General features: G+C 40.6%; 1 protein-coding gene across 1 annotated transcript in view; it reads right to left on the bottom strand.

Moving 5' to 3' along the window:
* GRPR (gastrin releasing peptide receptor) overlaps window positions 1–20066 on the bottom strand; it is a 26898-nt gene extending 6832 nt beyond the window's left edge. Inside the window, exon 1 of the mRNA XM_026035334.1 lies at window positions 19052–20066. Within this exon, the coding sequence (XP_025891119.1) occupies window positions 19052–19470 (419 nt within the window). The 5' untranslated portion in view covers window positions 19471–20066. The remainder of the gene's footprint in view (window positions 1–19051) is intronic.
* Window positions 20067–20385: the final 319 nt, after the last annotated feature.

Raw genomic sequence — 20385 nt, 5'->3', positions numbered from 1 at the left:
TGCTATTTTTCTTTTCAGAAGTTCAGCCTTTTGCAAAATCATATTTTAGGATCCAAGAAAAAAAAAAAAAACTTATTTTAACTTGATGTACAGAATGGGAATATCAGAACAGCYCTAGTCTTCCAAGAAAGTGCACTATAAATAACTTACAATTCACATATATATTTAAGGAAAATTCCAAAAGAAAAAAAAAAAAAGGAAGAAATTTCTATGTCTCTTTCATAAATTATTGTTCAAGCTCACTATTATCTTCTTAATCATCATAATCTTGCTATTTTCAGAATTGCTCTGTTTGTTAGATGCTTTTTTCAAGATCTACCTCTTGCGCTTATCATGGCTCAATTGGCCCCAGGATCTCTGTCCACTCTATGGGGTTGCTGAGATCCTAGGCCATCAACTGTCCTGGCCCATCTACCATGGCAGTGTACTTGCCCAGTCTCTATATGGTTGCTCAAGAGTCTGTTTCCAAGCTYCTTCTAGGATCTTGGCTCTTTAATCAACTGAATTTGGCCTTGAGACAGGAGCAGGATAGTGCTCTGCTTGAGGCATGATGGCATAGGAATGTGAGCTCCAGCAGTCTGAACGTGAGCTCCAGAGACACAGCACATGTGTGTGACAGGTTCCCTACATACTGTAGTCTGCACACTCATCATTTTATATGGGAGTCTATTAGCAATGCAGTAGATCGTTTTGTTTTCTTTCGTTTTGCAGAATTGCTTTATTTACGAGATAAGAATGCATTCAGCTATGAGTTATAAACACTCTTCAGCACATCTAGTCTCTCTCTGTGTATGTGTGTACATATACATTTGTCTGTATTTTTATGTAAATATATGTATATTTACACAGGTATGTACATAAATACATACATATAAACTTTATATTTAAAGACTGCATCTAGACATCTTCCCAAATGCAGATGTTTCTCCRTATGATCCCACAGGTATCTAGCGTAAATGTTTTTCATTTCTTTAACAGACTGCAAACATTGTGCTCATTAGTCTCTCATTTAATGGCTGTTTTGTCAAGCTCTCCCCTTTACTGAGGCTATACAGCTATAATATTTTTCATGTTGGCCAGCACTGTCTTAACTTGTACTTTGAAGTTGGGGGTTGAGAGGCATCATACTACAAAGCACAATCTTCCAGTGCAAGATCATTGTCTCTGGTGAAGAAAATCACAACATTTAAACAAATATGGTGTTATAATTGCTACAATAATAAAGTGGAAGTGATAGGAAGATTGCTAAAACAATGCAGCTAAAATAGCTCAAATTATAGTCCAGTTCACCGGTTATATATTATTGATAGAAGCACTAGCTAACTGAACATCTTCAGTAAATCTCAAAGAGAATAATACAAAAAGCAAAGAATTACATATCGAAGTATCAATAGCTTTAATTCAAAGCTATTTCTATGGGTGCTTATTGTATGTTTATCACTATGGCATAGTAATATGATTATTTCAGTGTTTTTTTAAATACAGCCATCTGAGAGAATATTTTCTAGTGTCGATTTCCAGTAATGTGAATGAACTGAAATATACAGAGAAAGATTCCATTTTGTTTTTATGAACATAAACAGATTAGAGAGAGCCAGAAAATGAATGCACTTCAGGTTATTAGTTCATTTCAATTAAAGATGGTATTTCTGAACAATGTAATTTTGAAAGAACATAACTACAAATGGCTAGGAATGCTGGTACTGATTATTAGACATTTATTTTTTAAAGCCTGCTACAGTAGCTACAAAGAACATTTATGAAAGGTTTGGGATGCAAGGTGCTCGTTGTACACCCAAATCTACAGAGGTCAAAAGTAAAAAAAAAAAAAAAAAAAAAAAAAAAAAGCTGTAAAGTAGGTTTTGAAAATGTAGGTTCTTAGACAGAGGAATATGGGTACATGTTTTCTAACAATAGTCGCAATTGAATCAAGTTATTTTGCTGACTATCTGTATGACTGACTGTATGGTGAGCTAACATACTCAGAGATCTTCAGCAATTTATTTCCATCTGAGTATTAATGCCTAATGGTCAATATTGACCTAGTGGAAACCTTTATTTCCAGTTGCATTGCTGTTTGAATGGGTGTCTCCCTGGCTTTTGTTTCCACAGCACTRCTTTCCTTTGTCAGTTTTGTTTCTGGGTGCAGAAGTTTATCCACTGTGGGGACACACTGGTCTGTGCACCGATCACCTCCCAGGGCTGGGGCTGGGGAAGAGCTCCCTGTGGTCTGTGCTCAGAAAGTGAAAAAGCTGCATGTCTTGCTTGATTACTGAGCAGAGCTCATATATTTACTTCTCTGCCTTCCCGTGTCACTTTCAAGAGGGGGCAGTTCTGAATTTTATAATTTGATTAAAATTTTGTAAGAATTGCGGGAAGCTAGACTCGTTTTGAGCAGCAGCTAGTCCTCTTTTTCAGCATCTATATTTTCAACTCAGGTGTCAAATACTTTTTCAAGCTTTCCATGGCTTTGTCTAATGCTGTTCTTTGTCAGTGAGTTAATATCCCCCAACTCTGCCCAGAGAATCCCTCTGCTCTCCCCAGGGCCATCACTAGAGATCTGGCCATAYCTGGCCTACACAGGAAATTACTGTGCAGTTTTTCCTGCTCTACACAATCAAGTCAGTTGCAACCAGCATCAAAGCAACAAACTCAGTCTTGGACACTTCTGATTTCTACAGTAGGCCACCCCTATGAAGACAGGAGCAATGTCTAATCCATACCATTTGCATCTCCAGCAAACAAATTCTAACTTTTAGCATCACTTATTACTACAACASTCTGTTTCTTGTGAAAAGTACAGGTGTAAGGTAAGAAGCTCAGGTGTAAATGACCAACATATAATTGACTGAATTTGTATGAATTGAATTCAGTTCCCACATCTGCATTAGAACAGGGGGATGTAATGAATCTCCTCTACTAATAGTATCAGAGAGAAGAGCACCTATCTAGGTTTCTGCTACAGTCAGTGAGGAAAAGAGGCAATTCCAGCAGTGATTTTTCCAGTGCTGAAACAGACATCTGTGAGAGGGAGCATGGTAAATCCTCAGGAGTTGCCTCTATTTCCATTTTCTGTAGAAGGAGTCTGGATAGTGAGAGGAGTATCTTCATAGACAATTTCATGGCTAAATTTTGGAGTCAGTCTGAGGTACTTAACTTTCCCATGCTTAGCTTACAGCACTGGAATACTCCAATCCACTTTGAAGAAGACTTTGAAGAGTATGTTCACATACCTCAGTGGAGTTACAGACATTATGTAAAGTTCCTACAACAGTGTTATTATCAACTCATGCAGTAATGTGAGATCTAAGGGAGCATGTGTTAGCTTGTCTGCAATTAAACCAGTCATGGCTTTGGGTTTATCACCTCTACTTCCTCTTTCATTCCACCTCTCCCTCTCTAATTACTCTATGATACTGCTGTGCTTCAGCTGAACTCCTTCCCCAACCTACTCGTAAAGAAATTCTTAAAAAGGATTAAAAATCAAAGATATGATTCATGCACCACAATAAAGGCCAAAGCTTATAAAGAAAAATGTGCTTTCTGAATACTCAGTTGAATAAAAAATAATGTAATTAAGAGCTTAAATCAAATCCAATCTCTCCTCAGCTGTCAAATAGCTCAAATGAAAACATCTGGGTTACTGATTTGCCTGGAAATACAAACGAGATGCTGACCTTACCTATGGCTCATTCCATGGACTTCTCTGATCCCATTGCACTTGCTAGGTTGCAATCTGCCTTGTACACAGCAGCTACAAAGGAAGTGTTGATGTTTCCTGTGTCACATTCTCTGCGACAATACATACAAATTACTTCTTTTTTCTCCTTTTTTTTTTTTTTTTTAGATTAAAAGAATCAACCCATCATTTTAAATACACATTAAATGTAAAAATTGCAAGTTAACCTCAAAATTTTTGTCTGAGAGTTTTGCCAAGGGTGAACATCTATTGGTAAGGCTCTGGTATATTATAGCARTTTCCCAAAGTGCCTTTATTATTCAGTCACACAGGAGAATGTGCTTCTTCACCATGCATAACAGCTCTGATATGGTCCTTATTCTCCAGAGTAGCTCTCCAAGCCTAGAGGGAGGAACCTAGTCATGAAGCCACTGCTTCAGCACAGTGGTTCAAGCTGTAAAAAGGATTTGGGAGACTCCACAACGTGCCTTTATGCCACAACGTGCTTCRTCCACCTTCAGAGGCAAGGCCAGCACTACCTGGGCATCGTAATGAACCTTCACCCAGCGCAGTGTCTTGACAAAAGAATTCAAAAGTAGCAAACGGTGCACAGCCATTTTGCAACCTAATTCCACCAGCTAGAATTCAGTTTCTGATCAAATTTGCTACAATCACTAGAATTTTTTAATAAGTGTGGCAGAAACTCAAAGTGTTTGTTTCTCCATTGAATCCTGGCAAACATCCGGTATTTGTCTCTTAGGATCTCTGTTGGACTCGTTGTGTAAGTGTTTCTCATAACTGAAACCACTGAAATGAATATAGATTGCTAAAATGTGACACACACAAGGTTTTGTGTTGGAAATATTTTTCCACTGAGTTTAGTATGTCATGGAAATTGTGGAAAGTTGTGTCATTATCATAGTGTTAATTCTAATATTACTAATGATAACATTACCAAATACACTGTCAAACTCTGACTATGCAAACACTGGTTAATTTTATATACTTAGTCCCAAAGCAACAATTTTAAAAATAAACACAGAAACATTTCTGTCACAAGAAAGGCAGTTACAGATATATTTTCCAAAGGCTCAGATCAAAATACGACCTCAGATGGATGTTAAAGTTCCCTAGATGCAGCTCCTCAGCTCATGCAAATTATTTCAGCCATTCTTGCACTCCACAACTGAGTTAAGAAAAAATACACACTGGCAGAAATATAAATGGACTTTGCTCTCAAATTCATAGTGTCTGTATGCTTGTAAGCAGAGATATGATGGATAGCTTTTGCTTTCATACTAGAGAAGAAAGTACCTTAGCCCTAAAGCAGTATGCGGCCCTCATGTTTTTTTCTTTTTTTTTTCCCCTTTTACCTTCATCCTCTTACAAACAAATCAGTCACAAAAATCAAATTGAGTCAACTAAAGCTCCAGAGGAATACTAGGTATTTTTCCTTGGATTTTAAATTAATTGAGCACCATATGGTCTCTCTCTTTTTTTTTTTTTTTTTTAAGGAGTTAATGCTCTGCTGTTTGGGGAAGCCGATGCTGCAGGCAGCTTAGCTTGCCTTTCTCTTTTTTGACTGCTTTGTACTGTTGCCTTTCTCCTTCTTTTATGCCAGTAATTAAAGCTAATATGTATTCCCTATATAACAGTCCATGTGTCTGATAAGTGTGAGTGATGAGTAACCAGATAGCCTTTTTATGGTGAGATATATCACCTATCTTTACAAGTGGCAGGTCAGTGGAGCCTAATTCCGCCTATATCACTAGTGTCTTTTTTAATAATCATAGCTCCTCTGTGACCATGAACACATGCATGGCACAACACGTCAAGGTGAGACTGCAATTTCTGCTGCTCATTATGTTCCTCCTTTATGGCAACAGGAGCCATCTGCAAAAGTGTTCTTCTCCCACCCAACCTCTTCTCTCCACCTCCCTTCCAAGTCAAATGAGAAGTCCTACTCCATATATCAAACCCCGTGGCTCTGCAAACATACCTCTTCATCCTTACAACAGGGTTAAAGGCTTCTGACATTCAGGAAGGGATGCACAGGAGTACTTTAGAGTTAACATAYGTTTCATCTAAATAATATCATCCATCACTATATATTGCAGAGTGTTTACATAAAAAGATCCTGGCCCCCACTCTTGAATTTGTAAAACATCTGAAAAAACAAGTGCTTTAAGAAGTGTTCAAACAAAATTTCTGAAAGCTTTTCTGTCCCTGCTTCTTTACCAGTCCCACTGCTTATACTGCTGCAGAATGGCAGACAGATTTGTCATCTTTCAGATCTACTTTATGGCTTCTGTTTTTGTCTGAAGCTGSAAGCCACTTTCAAGCTTCTTATTCTGTTTTAATTGAGCTCTATTTTGAGATATTGGGCTAATGTGAACCTGAAATTTAAATAAAAAGCAGAGATTAGTTGGAGTGGACTAGAGTCCTAGAAAAAAAATAGCCATGGTAATTACTATGAAGTAGAAATGCTGCATTCTTCCTTACTCTAGAAAATGAGTTCCTGAAATTGCAAGGCTTACTATTGTAATGATGAAAGAACAGTCTTTTAGTCAGTATATTCCCATATTTTTGTTTCCACCTGAAACCAAAACAGGAAAAAAAMATGTACTCTGATCCTCAGAGTCATTTGTTTCCATTTGTAAGCTTAATATATGAACTTTGATCTGGTCTTGGCCTATGAACAGAACAGTAAATGAAAATCTTCTCATTTAAGATTTGCTATTATATTCTGCTAGCATCCCATTATTGCTTAGCCTACCTAATCTAAAGGACTTGCTTTATTATTATGYAAAAAGTCTCCAGCAATAAGGAAAAACTTTGTGCTATATGAAGAATGCATAAATGAGACACATGCAGCCTTGTCCTATTTTGAAAGCAAAAAAAAAAAAATCTTATTAAGTATCTGAAGAAAATTGTGATAAATACAATGTTCCAAACTTTTTTTATTGTTGCTGCCATAAACACTATGAATATTTATAGTTTTGAATACAAATAATTCAATAAATCTACAAAATTGCTAGCCCATGCTAGCAATCTACAAAATTGCTAACCCATAAACACATGTCTGCAATCTATTTTGGGTCTGTCTGCTTTCAGCATACCTAGTTTAAATTCTCATTATTATGCATGATTCTTGGGTAAATGTCCATTTTTTTGTGACTATGTGTCCATGTGCTTTAAATAGGACATGGGCACAAAGACATCTCTAATGGGCTAGTCTCACATACATTGCCATGTACTTCCTTTCAATTGACATTTCAGTGGGGACAAGGGGTGAAAAAATGCAATGATGGAAGTGACATAGTTATTACTTTTTACACCTGAATTCCAATTTCAGTCCATATTCCTGCACACTGCTACACCATCCTAGAATCTAGATTAACAAGAATTTCAGTCTAGGAATGAATCAGATTAAAGAGCGAGAGTAGAGACAAAGTGTTTTAGGCAATAGTAAATTACACTGCAAAGGAGTGCTTAAAACATAGTGAAAAAATAGAAACTGTTATTCCCATTCACTACTATCCAGAGCACAAACTCATGAATTAAGTATAGATAAATAAAGCAATGGATGGGAAGATTACTATAGGCAGTAGTGAGAGTTCTGTGAACATTTTCCCTATTAGAAACTRCATCCTATTTTCAGCATGTGATCTTCAGTGAAGTCTTTGACTGAAGTCCTGATTCCAAATCAATGATTTCAGTGGGGACAACCTAGCAGTTTGAYGCAGGTTTTGCAATTGGATTTGGGACTTGTCATCTGAGGGAGGGATGGTAATCATTGTTTTAAAAACACCCTCTGAGTCCCCCCACACAGTCAATACCCCAGTTTGACATGTTTCTAAGCACCAGCCATCAGTATAACTAATTGGGAAAGTAAAAGTAAAAGTAAAGTGGGCAATACAAAAGACACATAAGTAGTTGAGCAATATTCTCCCCACCCTGCCCTGAAAAAAATATGCCAGGCATAAAGCTATTCTGACTGAGAGAAAAAGTGGAGTTGTGATAAAACCTCAACGGYATAATTTAAAAAATCAATATACAACAGATGGGAAAAAAAGCAAACGTAAATGGCAGTAAATATCAGAGTTTAAAAATGTAGGTGTCTGATAAGGGAAGCTGAAGGAGCTAACAAAAAATCAAAGGTCACTGCATGACAGACAAATGTGCATTTTTAAATATATCAGGAACAGAAAATCAGTAATTCAGCCAAACATGTAAATGGTGAAAGCATAAACAGTAATGGAGACAACATGGAAAGCAATCACTAGGTATTGGTCTTTAAGAATAAATTCAGAGGCACACAACTCACCATGTGTGCTGCTGTAGACGTAGTAGAAAGCTTGCCTGCTGTATGAAGAAGATGTGAACCAACAGCTGCTAGCACAAAAAGTTTTCACACCAGCAACCTGCATGATTTACACCTTGCATTATTAAAGGAACCTTCTAGGGAACAACTATATCCACTGGTGTGTACTTTTTACAAATCTTGAAAAACTGGAGAAATTCCCAAGAACATGAGAATTGGCTTGAAGTTGTGAGGTTTAGAAAGGTGTGAACCAGGATTTTGTGAGTACTTGGATTGCCTGAGGTCAGCTGTTGACAGAATAATGGAGCTGTCAATACTACTGAGAAATTATAATTAACAGAAACTTCTATTGTTTAATGCGTGATAGATTTTGTAAAAATAAATTTCTTCCTGTCTTTACAGGATTATCAGTCATGTGAAAGGGATGTGGGCCATACTGGTGTGTAAGGGTGGTCATGCTGACATGGTGACCTTACATGTGGAAGTGCTCATGTATGTGCCCARGCACATGTGTTTTCCACCATCCATACTCACACCATCTTTGTGCCTCTCCCATGGCACAGGGGTGACAGTAAAAGTGCTGAGGCCATGTCCAGGCTAGGGGAGAGGTGTCAGGGGAACCCCRAACCCAATGGCAACACCAGCATGCTCTGCAACACATCTCCAGATGTGCTAGTACGGAGATACCCGAGCATGGAGCTATCCCTAGCCTGGCTCCTGGGAATGCACCCTGGCTGCACTTATCAACACTCTCTAGAAGGCTGTTTGCAGCAGTTTGCTGGGAAAGTTTGCAGATGGCGTGCTGACTGACAAAACTGCTGACTGAAGTATCAYGGAATGATTGGCATAAATGACCATAGTCTAACAGAAGCCATATCAATGTGCAAAATAATGTACGTAGGACCTAATCACTGAATCACAGAATGTTTAAGGTTGAAAGGGACCTCTAGAGATCATCTACTTCAACCTTCCCGCTCAAGCAGGAACACCTAGAGCATGTAGCACAGGGCAACATCCAGGCGGGTTTAGAAGATCTCCAGAGCAGGAGACTCCACAACCTCCCTGTGCCAGGGCTCTGTCACCCTCACAGGAAAGAAGGTCCTCATCACATGGAGAGGGAACTGCCTGTGTTTCAACTTACACTCATTACCCCTTGTCCTGTCACTGGCCACCAATGAGAAGAGCTTGTCCCCTTCCTCCCTACATTCTCCCTTCATGTACTTACACATGTTAATCAGATCCCCCCTCAGCCTTCTCTTCTCCAAGCCAGACAGGCACAACTAACTCAGTCTTTCCTCATACGAGAGATGCTCCAGTCCCTTAACCATATTGGTTGCCCTTCACTGGACCCTCTCCAGAAGGCACACATCCCTCTTATACTGGGGAGCCCAGAACTACACACAGTACTCCAGGTGTGGCTTCACCAGAGCTGAGTAGAGGGGCAGAATCACCTCCCTTGACCTGCTGGCAACACTCCTCCTGATGCAGGCCAGGATCCCATTGGCCTTCTTGGCCAYGAGGGCACTGCTGACTCATGGTTAACTTAGTGTCAATCAGGACTCCCAGGTCCTTCTCCATGGAGCTGCTTTCCAGCAGGTCGACCCCTAATCTGTCCTGACGCCTGGGGTTATTCCTCCCCAGGTGCAGGACCCTGCACTTGTCCTTGTTGAACCTCATGAGGTTCCTCTCTGCCCAACTCTCCAGCCTGTCCAGGTCCCTCTGAATGGCAGCACAGCCCTCTGGAGTGTCGCCACTCCACCCAGCTTGATATCATCAACAAACTTTCTCAGGGTGTCCTCAATGTCATCATCCAGGTCATTGATGAACAGGTTGAACAGCACGGGCCCAGTACTGACCCTGGGGGACACRACTGGCCACAGGCCTCCAGCTGGACTTGGCCTCATTTATCACCACTCTACCTGGACATGTTATGTAACAGATTGGGAATCTTCTAGGGAAAGAGATGAGAAAGATCTTTGAGCATCTCTGTACTGCATCTGAGAAAATGAAATATCTCATGTCATTCTTACAGTGTCGGGTCTTTAGTATAATCAGTTCCTGAACTAGCTAGTTTAAAGGTCTGGTTTGTTTAACTGATGCTTAAGTAATACTAATGCTGTAATTTCATAAAAATAGCCATCATAAGAGACCATCATCTCCATATAAATTTCCAGCTCAATTTTGGGGAAAAAGTCTAATGCAGTCCTTGGTTATCAGTAAGATTATTATTAGCAATATCTCAGTAATGTCATTTCAGTGGTGAAAGGACAGGACCATGCTGAATGTCCKGTTTGTGGTATTGTCTACATCCAAGAACACTAGATATTGGGAAGAGTTTAAAGCGTACTGCCAAAGGGAGACAAGACCAGAGAAAACATTTTTATGTCAATTTAGATGAACAGTGGCTTTCAAGGATGATCAGCATGTAAAGATATTTTCACAGCAAGAAAAGCAGAATGCATTAAGAAGAGCGTCTCCAGCAGGTCAAGAAAGGTGATTGTCCCCTCTACACAGCCCTGGTAAGGCCACATCTGGAGTACTGTGTCCAGTTCTGGGCTCCCCAGGACAAGAGGGATGTGGAGCTGCTGGAGAGAGTCCAGCGCAGGGCTACCAGGATGATCAGGGGCCTGGAACATCTGTCCTATGAGCAAAGGCTGGGGGAGCTGGGYCTGTTCAGCCTGGAGAAGAGAAGGCTGAGGGGGGACCTGATCAGTGTCTATAAATACCTCAAGGGAGGGAGGGAGGAGGATGGGAGCCAGCCTCTTTTCAGCGGTGGACAGTATAGGACTAGAGGAAATGGCCACAACTGAGGCACCAAAAGTTCCACAGGAACTTAAGGAAACACTTCTTGACAGTGAGGGTGACAGAGCCCTGGAACAGGCTGCCCAGGGTGGTTGTGGAGTCTACTTCTTTGGAGATCTTTAAAAGCCATTTGGATGCAACCCTGTGCCACGTGCTCTAGGTGACCCTGCGTGAGCAGGGAGGTTGGACTAGATGACCTCTGAGGTCCCTTCCAACCTTAAGTATTCTATGATTATATGATTCTATGAAATGAGGAATATTTCCATCCTACTGAGAAATGTGCAAGCAGATAAAATGGTTAAAGATCAGATAAATTTAGGTTTGAAACATGACATTGTTTCTAAGCAGTGAGGACAACAGGTTGCTGGAAACGCTTGTGAGGGACAGGTTGGTATCTGCATCTTTAGTCAGAGTACCTARGAGGTTATTTTGTGTCACTGAAATGACCTGGTTTAATCCAGAGACTGAGAAATAATCAGCAACCTCTATGCGTGCAGGTGRGCTGTGGGAAGAGTTACTGAACTGGTGAAAGCAGCTAGTGCCATCCTTGCGTCTGGATCTCCAAGGCTATTTGAGAGGCTGTGAGTAAATCTCATGTTTCAGGGCTGTTTGCAAGTATCAAGAAATAGTTTGTCCTCTTAATGTAGCACAGTACTGGTTTCCCTTCTGCTTTCCCATGAAGCTGCAAAGCCTGGATACAGTGGAAGAGCAGATGAGGACAAAAGGAGCAGATCTAAGAATGTACCTCCCTTAGATGTTCTGCAGCTTCCTGCACTCAGGTGAAACTGATTACCAAACTGGGGTCAGGAATGTAGTTTCTTACAAGAGACWTAAGTTTTCTGCCTTCCTCTGCAGTACATGCTCCCGCTTACTGCTGGGATACCTTTTAGTTTCTTGCCACTGCAAAGAGTCCAGAGGTCACCCTCAGCTTCTACCCTAGGACACAGTTTGCTCTTCTGGATGTTGAAATTTACTGCTCTGCCTAAGGTCATTCTCAGCAGAAGGTGCGCATGCAAGTGAGCAGCATACTATGGATTGCTATGGTCACATAGGATCTCACAGCTCCTGGTATCTTAGTGTGTGAAGCACATTAATGCAGAACTGGTGATAAACCACTTGAGAGTATCCTCACAGTCTTAGTGTTGGGATCACATTCCAAAATGAAAACAGGCTATTGCAGAACCTGTTTGTGAGCAAAACAACTGTTGGATGTGTCACAGCTTATACTGCAAACTATTCAGCCCAGGCTGCCTTGCCCTTGTTCACTGAACATCCTTCTGCTCTTTTGTGGTCAGGATGAGAGATTTGCCCCACACCTGAACACCGGATACTAATGCCTGAGCTGATGTGACCACCATGGGCCCATCACTGTCAGCAGGAATAACCTCCTAGATTGCAGCATGCAATCTGACACACAGTCTGAAAATTCCCCGGCGTCACTTCCTCTCCTGGTTAGCAGTGTGTACAGCACCTCGTACCTTGAGACCATGACAACTGATTGGGATTTTTAGGTTTTACTGAAATGTAAACAATAGGTAATCCAACTTTTCTTCCCTTTGATTGCTTAAATATTGACAGTCTCCAGCACATTAGCACTGACTCTGCCCTCAGATCTGCGCATGAGTCCCAGTGATATAAATGGAAGCTGTAATGTTCCTGGTAATAGAATCACATCTATCGTGTTTTAGCCATCTGCTCTGGCTAATCAAGACACTCAGAAAGTTTGTGCTGTTTGGTGCAAATGGATGCAAGGGCTGAGGAAATGAAAGGTAAAAATAAGGTTGTTAAGAGTGTTTATATTGTGTTGACAGAGTGGTCAGCAACGCAGGATCTAAGGYTCTGTCCATCAGCTGGAAGAGATGCGCGTGTCCATCTGCACATGCACTATGCATGAAGCACAGGAGGAACAGCTAGATGGAAGAAAAGCAGGTAGCTAGGATCCAGCCTCCCTCTCCAGGAGAGGGTACTCAGGGCTTCTAGGGGAGCAAATCCTTTGCATGGGGATTTGAAGCCCCTCAGGTTTTCTTATTGACTTTGGAAGAACTGATGTTCTGGCTTACACCCATTGCCCCTTATCCTATCACTGTCCACCACTAAGAAGAGTTTGTCCCCTTCCTCCCTACATTCACCCTTAATGTCCTTACACATATTAATCAGATCCTCTCTCAGTCTTCTCTTCTCCAAGCCAGACAGGCCCAGCTCACTTAATCTTTCCTYGTACAATAGATGCTCCAGTCCCTTAACCATATTGGTTGCCCTCCACTGGACCCTCTCTAGAAGCTCCACATCCCTCCTATACTGGGGRGCCCAGAACTGCACACAATACTCCAGGTGCGGCCTCACCAGAGCTGAGAAGAGGGGCAGGATCCCCTCCCTTGACCTGCTGGCAACGCTCCTCCTGATGCAGCCAGGATCCCATTGGCCTTCTTGGCCACGAGGGCACACTGCTSACTCATGGTTAACTTGGTGTCAACCAGGACTCCCAGGTCCCTCTCCATGGAGCTGCTTTCCAGCAGGTTAACCTCAAATCTGTACTGRTGCCTGGGGTTATTCCTCCCCAGGTGCAGGACCCTGCACTTGTCCTTGTTGAACCTCATGAGGTTCCTCTCTGCCCAACTCTCCAGTCTGTCCAGGTCTCTCTGAATGGCAGCACAGCCCTCCAGAGTGTTGGCCACTCCACTCAGCTTGGGATCGTGTGCAAATTTGCTCAGGGTGCACTCAGTGCCCTCCTCCAAGTAATTGTTGAGTAAGCTGAACGGCACTGGGCCCAGTATTGACCCCTAGGGGACGTCACTGGCCACAGGCCTCCAACTAGACTCAGCACCATTTATYGCCACCCTCTGAGCTTTGACATCCAGCCAATTCTCAATCCACCTCACTGTCCACTCATCTAACTCACACTTCCTGGGCTTCCTTAAGAGAATGTTATGTGAAACAGTGTSAAAAGCCTTGCTGACATCAAGGTAGACAACATCCACAGCTCTCCCATCATCCATCCATCCATCCAGTCATCCCATCATAGACGGCTATCAGTCAAACATGACTTTCCCTTAGTGAATCCATACTGACTATTTTAGACCATTGTACTGGCAGAATGATATTCTGCAAAAGCTATTTGCATAAGCTAGGTWATGGATTGTCTTGGTAAGTCAGAGAGTGGCTTTTTTTTTTTTTTTTCCTGTTCAAAAACTTCCTGTGGCTGCACAGTAAATTATAGTACCAAAAAGAAAATGCCCAAAAATAGTATCTCAGTGACATTAGAGAGATTTCATGAATGCTGTGGCTAGATTCTCAGAAATAAATTAATAATCACCAAGTATCTGTCATTTTAAGGCTGATGGTGCTAAAAAAAAAAAAAAAAAATCAGAACATCAGAAGGAATATCCAGAACACAGGAACATCTGTGACCTCTGCAAGGGACACAGCACTGCCAGAAGTACCACTGCATCCCTGCATCCAAACACAAAGGAACACATTTCCAAAAGTAATCTCAGTTTCTAACTCCTTCATTTCATTTCTCAGAGACCACTCTACTTCAGTTCCTGATTTTGAGAGCTGGTCTTGCCAATGTAAGCAACCTAAACTCGTGTTCATAATTTGTTCCTGGATGTCTACCCATGCTAAAGGATGCTCCATTCTGTGCCTGGCCGGCTGGCAGATTGATGTGGTAGACATTCCTACAGTTTGCCAACTCTAAAATCTTGATAAGCTGAAGTGTACAGAAATAAAGATTCATTTGCAAACTTCGATTAGGTTTCTGCATTTACTCTGTCATATGTTTGTAAAAACAACTTTACTTCAGAAACCTTTTACTGCATGAGCACCAGGTCGTTTGATTTTTTACTATTTCAGAAAAAGAGCGGGGAAGTACGATCAATTCTTGACAGCTCAGGTAATTCAAATGCAAATGTATGAACCCTGTCAGTCATAGAAGAAATAGTCAATTAAATAAAGACATTTCCCATGACRAGAGTAATTAAATGGGCTGAGTTTCCTCTTACTTCACAAAGACATTTTTAAATTCCTTATTACTCATGAGGCACCTTTGGCTTCTTGGCCAGATGGACTAGCATCCCAGGTGTGCTTGCTCTCACAGTACCCTTCCATCCCTTACACCACAGGGAGGACAGGGAGGTGTCCCACACTCAGCCACCCACMTTGGGAGGATGCCCTGAGCACCAGCTAAAGAAATCTGTCTCAGCAGAGCAGAGCAGCAGTGCATATAGWTGTCCCTCAGTTGCCAAATTCATTTGCAGCCTTTCTAAAACACACAAGCACTCATAGCCGCACATTGACCTCTTGTCCCCTTGCTCTTGTATACTCAGCCGTGACGCCTTATCACTCATACAAGGTGGCTGTAAACTCACCACAGGCCTTAACCCTGTGCTGGTTCTTCTGCAAATCTGCAGTGGTGACAGGAGAACAAGTCCCKCTGACAACCCTCACTGCTCCTGCAAATAGAGCTGGGCAGATGCAAGTATCATGCAGCCAGTAGAGTGGTTCCACATAAAATACAATTGCAATATTGTTAACTCTTCTTTGCCCTTTCTTCCACACTCTATTGAAAAAATTCATTTTAGCCTRACATTGGCTTATTGTTGTACACAGAGCTGGCCTAAATCCACTGGGATTCTTTGGGCTATGTCCTACCTAACAAAATGTGCAGGTATGCACGTGTGCATGTATATGACTCAGACTGGGCAACTCTTGCAGCAGGAAGATTGAAAATCAGCTGTTTATCCTGTATTTTGGCAAAACACAGTCTTTGAGAAAAGGTTGCAAGTGAGCAGTCAGTTGTATGTGTAACTGTATTGGCAGGRCAAAACTCTAAGAAGCTCTAAGTGCTGTGGTGGAAGCTAGCATTTAGCTAAGAGTTTACAGTCATCAGAAGATGATAGATTCCTTTATATTTATATATATATATATATGTATTTAATCCAACTTAAAATATGGGCAAGTGAAAATGGAAAGAGGATAAGAGTGCCTCAAGAAGGTACCTTTCTTTATATAATACAGACTGTGCAAGATGTACTAAAACTGGGACTAATCCTTAGAAGATGATCCAAAGCAACCAAGAAGATGTGTGTCATCTACTTGTGTCACTCCTCCCTCATGCACTGTATCTGCTTATCATCCACCAGCTTTCATCTTGTGTTTGGATGGGAACCTATGTGGGAAGAATTTTGTTGTCTCACACTCCAGTGCCATCCTTCACGTGGTAGACCTCTCATCCCAAAGATGCCAAATCCTACTAGACATCACTATGATACCTCGATCAGTAATGCTGATAGTTTTGCTCCTTTTCTTTTATTAGTGGAAGCTGATTGGAGGTTGTTTCTTTGCAGAATTATGAATTATCGACACCCAAGACTTACGGTCCCTTTCCATGGAGTCAGTGCCATGAAGTGCAGTAGAAATCACGCTGGGTATGTGGTTATTCTCTGCAGGCTCCAAYATTTCCATTTTTGAGAACAGGATCATTCAGATGCCTCATGAGAGCATGTCAGATACACTGACATCACTCAACATTTGCCATCTCAAATACATACATCTAATTTATGCTAAATGGCAAGATTATGTCTATACTGAAGGAAACAGACAGGGATCCTGAAATGGTGATTTATCCTCCTCTGGAGGAGTTTCACCCCATGGGCCAGAAGGCACTTGTCTGACTAGCTCAGAGTAGATCTCATTTTAGACTGCAAGTACTATGTGAGATAAGGTGTGCATGGGTAATGTCAGCTGCCATTCTCCTCGCCATGCTGCAAAGCAAGCAAGCCAGCATTTCCATAGGGCTCTGGAGTGATGGAGGGCCATCTGGGAAGCTCCTTCGGGGCATGCTGCTTCCTGTCCTTGGGAACATAGACATATGTTCTCAAGGATATAGACATATGTACCTGTCCTACAGTAACACAGTTGAACTCAAAATTGAAATCATCTTGGGTGCAAGTATAGTATCTCTCCAGGTGCAAAGCCTGTCCTCAGCAGAATTTTTGGGTTGTAGGTCTGCAGTCTTAGGAAGGCATCACAGCMCTATTATGATCTACTCATTTTTGGAAAGCTTTCTCTGTACATTTTAAGTTTATTTTCTTAATGATTCTGGCATGATTTATACTGGGTCCTAGAGTTCAGGATGACATTTTTGAGAAAGTGAAGTTAGAYTAATAGGCTGTTAGCTGACAAAATGTAGGCCATATATTTTTGCAACAAAAATATCCCACCACTGCTGATAATATGCCAAAATAGAAAACTCAGTAAATATAACAGATAAGGCTCATTTCTAGTTCAATGCACAGCATTTAAGCTTCATAGATCTAAAGAAGAATGTAGAAATTATGTTATTATCTCCTTTTATAGTAGGCAGCAGATATATTAGAAAAGGTCAAAATGGTCCCATTTAAAATAGGAGCATTAACTCTTCCCTCCACTTGCATGCCTGTTTCCCTTATAGTCAAGTCACATTTCAGCTGCAGCATGATGGTTGACAGGGTTCAGATAAAACCGAAATTGAGAATTTCAAGATATTAGAAAACAAATTTGCTACAGCTACAGTTTTCTGTTACATACTCTCACTTTAGACAGTAACTGCTGTTGATGTGCTGCCCAGTAAAAACATTTTAAGTGTTTACTTTATGTTGCATGTGATCAGACAGCAACAAATCTTTTCAAAATAATATTTTTCTTTATGGTGCATTTTTCTTTTCCTGACATTTTTAAGGCAACTTACATTACAGCTCTGGAAAGACCAATTTCCTAGAGAAACATTTATTATTTTCCTAAGATTTTTTTTCAGAACGGGTAGTGTTCCACCTGTCATATGAAACTCAAAAGTGAAAGTGCAGGTGCTTCTTCACGAGAAAATTTGTATAGTTTTCCTACTTTCCCATCCCTGAAGATTGCTCTTGGTGCACAGGCAAATTTGTCATCTGCTATTGGGACAGACAGTGCTGTTTTTGTATGTATGCTTAAACAGGGGAGCTGAAYCAACGTGGTTACAAAACACAGTGATCATTCAGCTTGCTCTAAGGCCCTATGGAGTGATCTGCTTTCACTGAAGCCACATGCCAGTTACTGCAGTACATGTGTGAACTGTCTTAGAATAGTTTCATGTTTTAAAATGATAGTTTAGGAGAAGAAAAACAGTGGCATTCAAGTGGCCAGTGAAAACACTTCCTTTTGATCAAGAAATACAATCCCCTTGTCTTTTTGAGCAGGAAAAATCTGAAAGAGTTTTTCTCAACAGAAATCTTGGCACTTCTGTGAGATTTCATAACTTTAACATGTTTACATATTATTCCTTAATGTCTTTTTGAAGTACCAAAATTACAAACAAGGTATCTTGGCCTCTTTGATTTGAATATATGTTTTTATAAATGCAAACAGTTCAATAAGTACCTAAAATCCTTTCAGGAAGCTAGGCTATATCCTCCAAAATAACATTTAAATTCAAATGTGYTTTGACATTGAAACTGAAATGCTCTGGGGTTGATTTCAAAATCCTCAGAGAAGTCTGAAATAGTGCTCACCTATTAGAATTACCTTGTCTGTAAAAGTCAACCCTTTTTATATATTATAAAATAACATAACTTTTGCATATTGTTTTTACCAAATATTATTGGGAGACAAAGTTGCTGAATGAACAGCACAGAGCTGTTTTGATTGGATAAGATACAAATCATTTAATCAGGGAAAATATACTGACTAATGTGGATTGAGATTCCTCACTTTAGGCACTCTCATTTGAATATTTTTAACATATTTCACAAACTGTTGCTCTACATGTAACTAGCATCAAGAAAGCAARACAGTATAAAGAAATGATTCTAACTGCACTTTGAAGTGCTCCTCTCAGTGCCTGCACACTTCATGAATTACAGATCGATTATTTTTCTGGCAAATTTGAAAATGCTATCTTTTAACAAAGCATCATTCTGTAATATTTTTCCTCTCTCTGGGTTTTAACTCGGTCTGCTTTTGTCTTTCTTTTAATTAAATTAGTCTATTAGCCAAACTATATAAGCATTGGTTTAGCCTAGGAAAAAAAATATCCTACATTCAGTCTACCTCCATGAGTTTTGTACTCATAACCACCAGAAATAAAATAACATTGCTCTTTTTCCTCATTAGGTTTAAAATGCCACTTACATTAATTCAGGTTGTTACCTGAAAACATGCATTTGCAACTGTGCATTTTATGGATTTTTAAATAGGCAGGCATCTTTGCAAGACTGCAGCAGAAAGCTTACCTGTCAGCGGAGAGAGCAGTCAGGGTAAAGACTGACACCCCTACAGAAGTGAGTTGTATGAAGGGGATAAGTTTGCATCCAATTCTGCCAAACAGCCATTCATCAGCAAGGTACCTGCTGGCATCCACAGGCACACAAGTCACTAAAAGCAGCAGGTCTCCTAAAGCCAAACTGGATATGAACAAATTAGGGACATTTCTCATRGATTTCACAGTACAGAAGATCTTGATCAAAGTGATATTGCCGATAAGGCCTATCAAAATGATGATCCCGTAGATGGTGGGGATGGCATACAGGAACGCTGGGTAAAACCAGTCATCACTCGGCATGGAGAAATTTGCACTGTGGTTGGCAGAGATGTTGTAGAGAATGAAGGTATCCATCTCTGGGTCTAGCAGGAGACACTCTCCCGATGCCATTGTCCCACTTAGCTCTTCTCTGAAGCAAATTTTCTTTGAAAATCCTCATAAAAAATCTTTCACTTTAATTTTGCTGCTTTAAACAGCCTGAAGTTTAAAAGTCATGCCACTTTGTGATACATCTTGAAAATAAACAAGCCAAAAAGCAAGGACACACAATTCAACACTCGTGATTCCATAAGTTTAGGAGAGACCATCTTTTAGTGTAGTTTGAATCCTGAAACTTGCCTTTTTTCCTCACGGATTCATCGTGCTGCTATGTATTCCTCAGTTCTGAAAGGCCATCTATCAAATTCAAAGACCAGTAAGTGGGAGGCATTTTCAAATGCAAGGCTAAATTTCCAGCTTCAGTTTTGCCGAGCAGAACTGACTCTGAAATAAGGGAATCACAAAAAGCAAGAACTTCTTATAGTTGCTGTCATTCATGTTGCAGTCCCAGTCTCTTCCGGGTTTTAGCACCTGCATTTTCCAGGCAGATTTAAAGTGAGGAAAAASAGCAGCTCCTTTGATGACTCGGATCTTATAGGCAGGATCTTCTGGACGTCAATTCCTTCCCTGCTTCACATGATGAGAGCAAGCTTGCTTAAATGATTACAGTAATTCTATGGAAGCTGCAGGCTAGTGCCGGAGAATGCCAGCCACCTACTGGACAATTTAATCACTGCCTGGATAAATATATATTTATATATATATATATTTAAAATCTCTGTTAACTCTTTAGATGAAAAAAAGTTCTAATTTATATGTTGTGAGGGTCACAGTCTTGTCCTCATCATGAAAAAAAAAAAAATCCTTTGAAAGCTTTGTTTATTCCATAAGGTAAATAACACCATTACAGAAGAAAGTATACTTTCTTAAATGAGAGCACACACACTATGTTTGCACTACAGTATCCAATTGCTTCAATGAAAGAGA

This window comes from Nothoprocta perdicaria, unplaced genomic scaffold (genome assembly GCF_003342845.1).
Source record: "Nothoprocta perdicaria isolate Ctin4 unplaced genomic scaffold, notPer1 scaffold_158, whole genome shotgun sequence".
NCBI lineage: Eukaryota > Metazoa > Chordata > Aves > Tinamiformes > Tinamidae > Nothoprocta > Nothoprocta perdicaria.
Note: the sequence above shows the minus strand (reverse complement) of the source record. Positions and strands in the feature narration are given on the sequence as shown.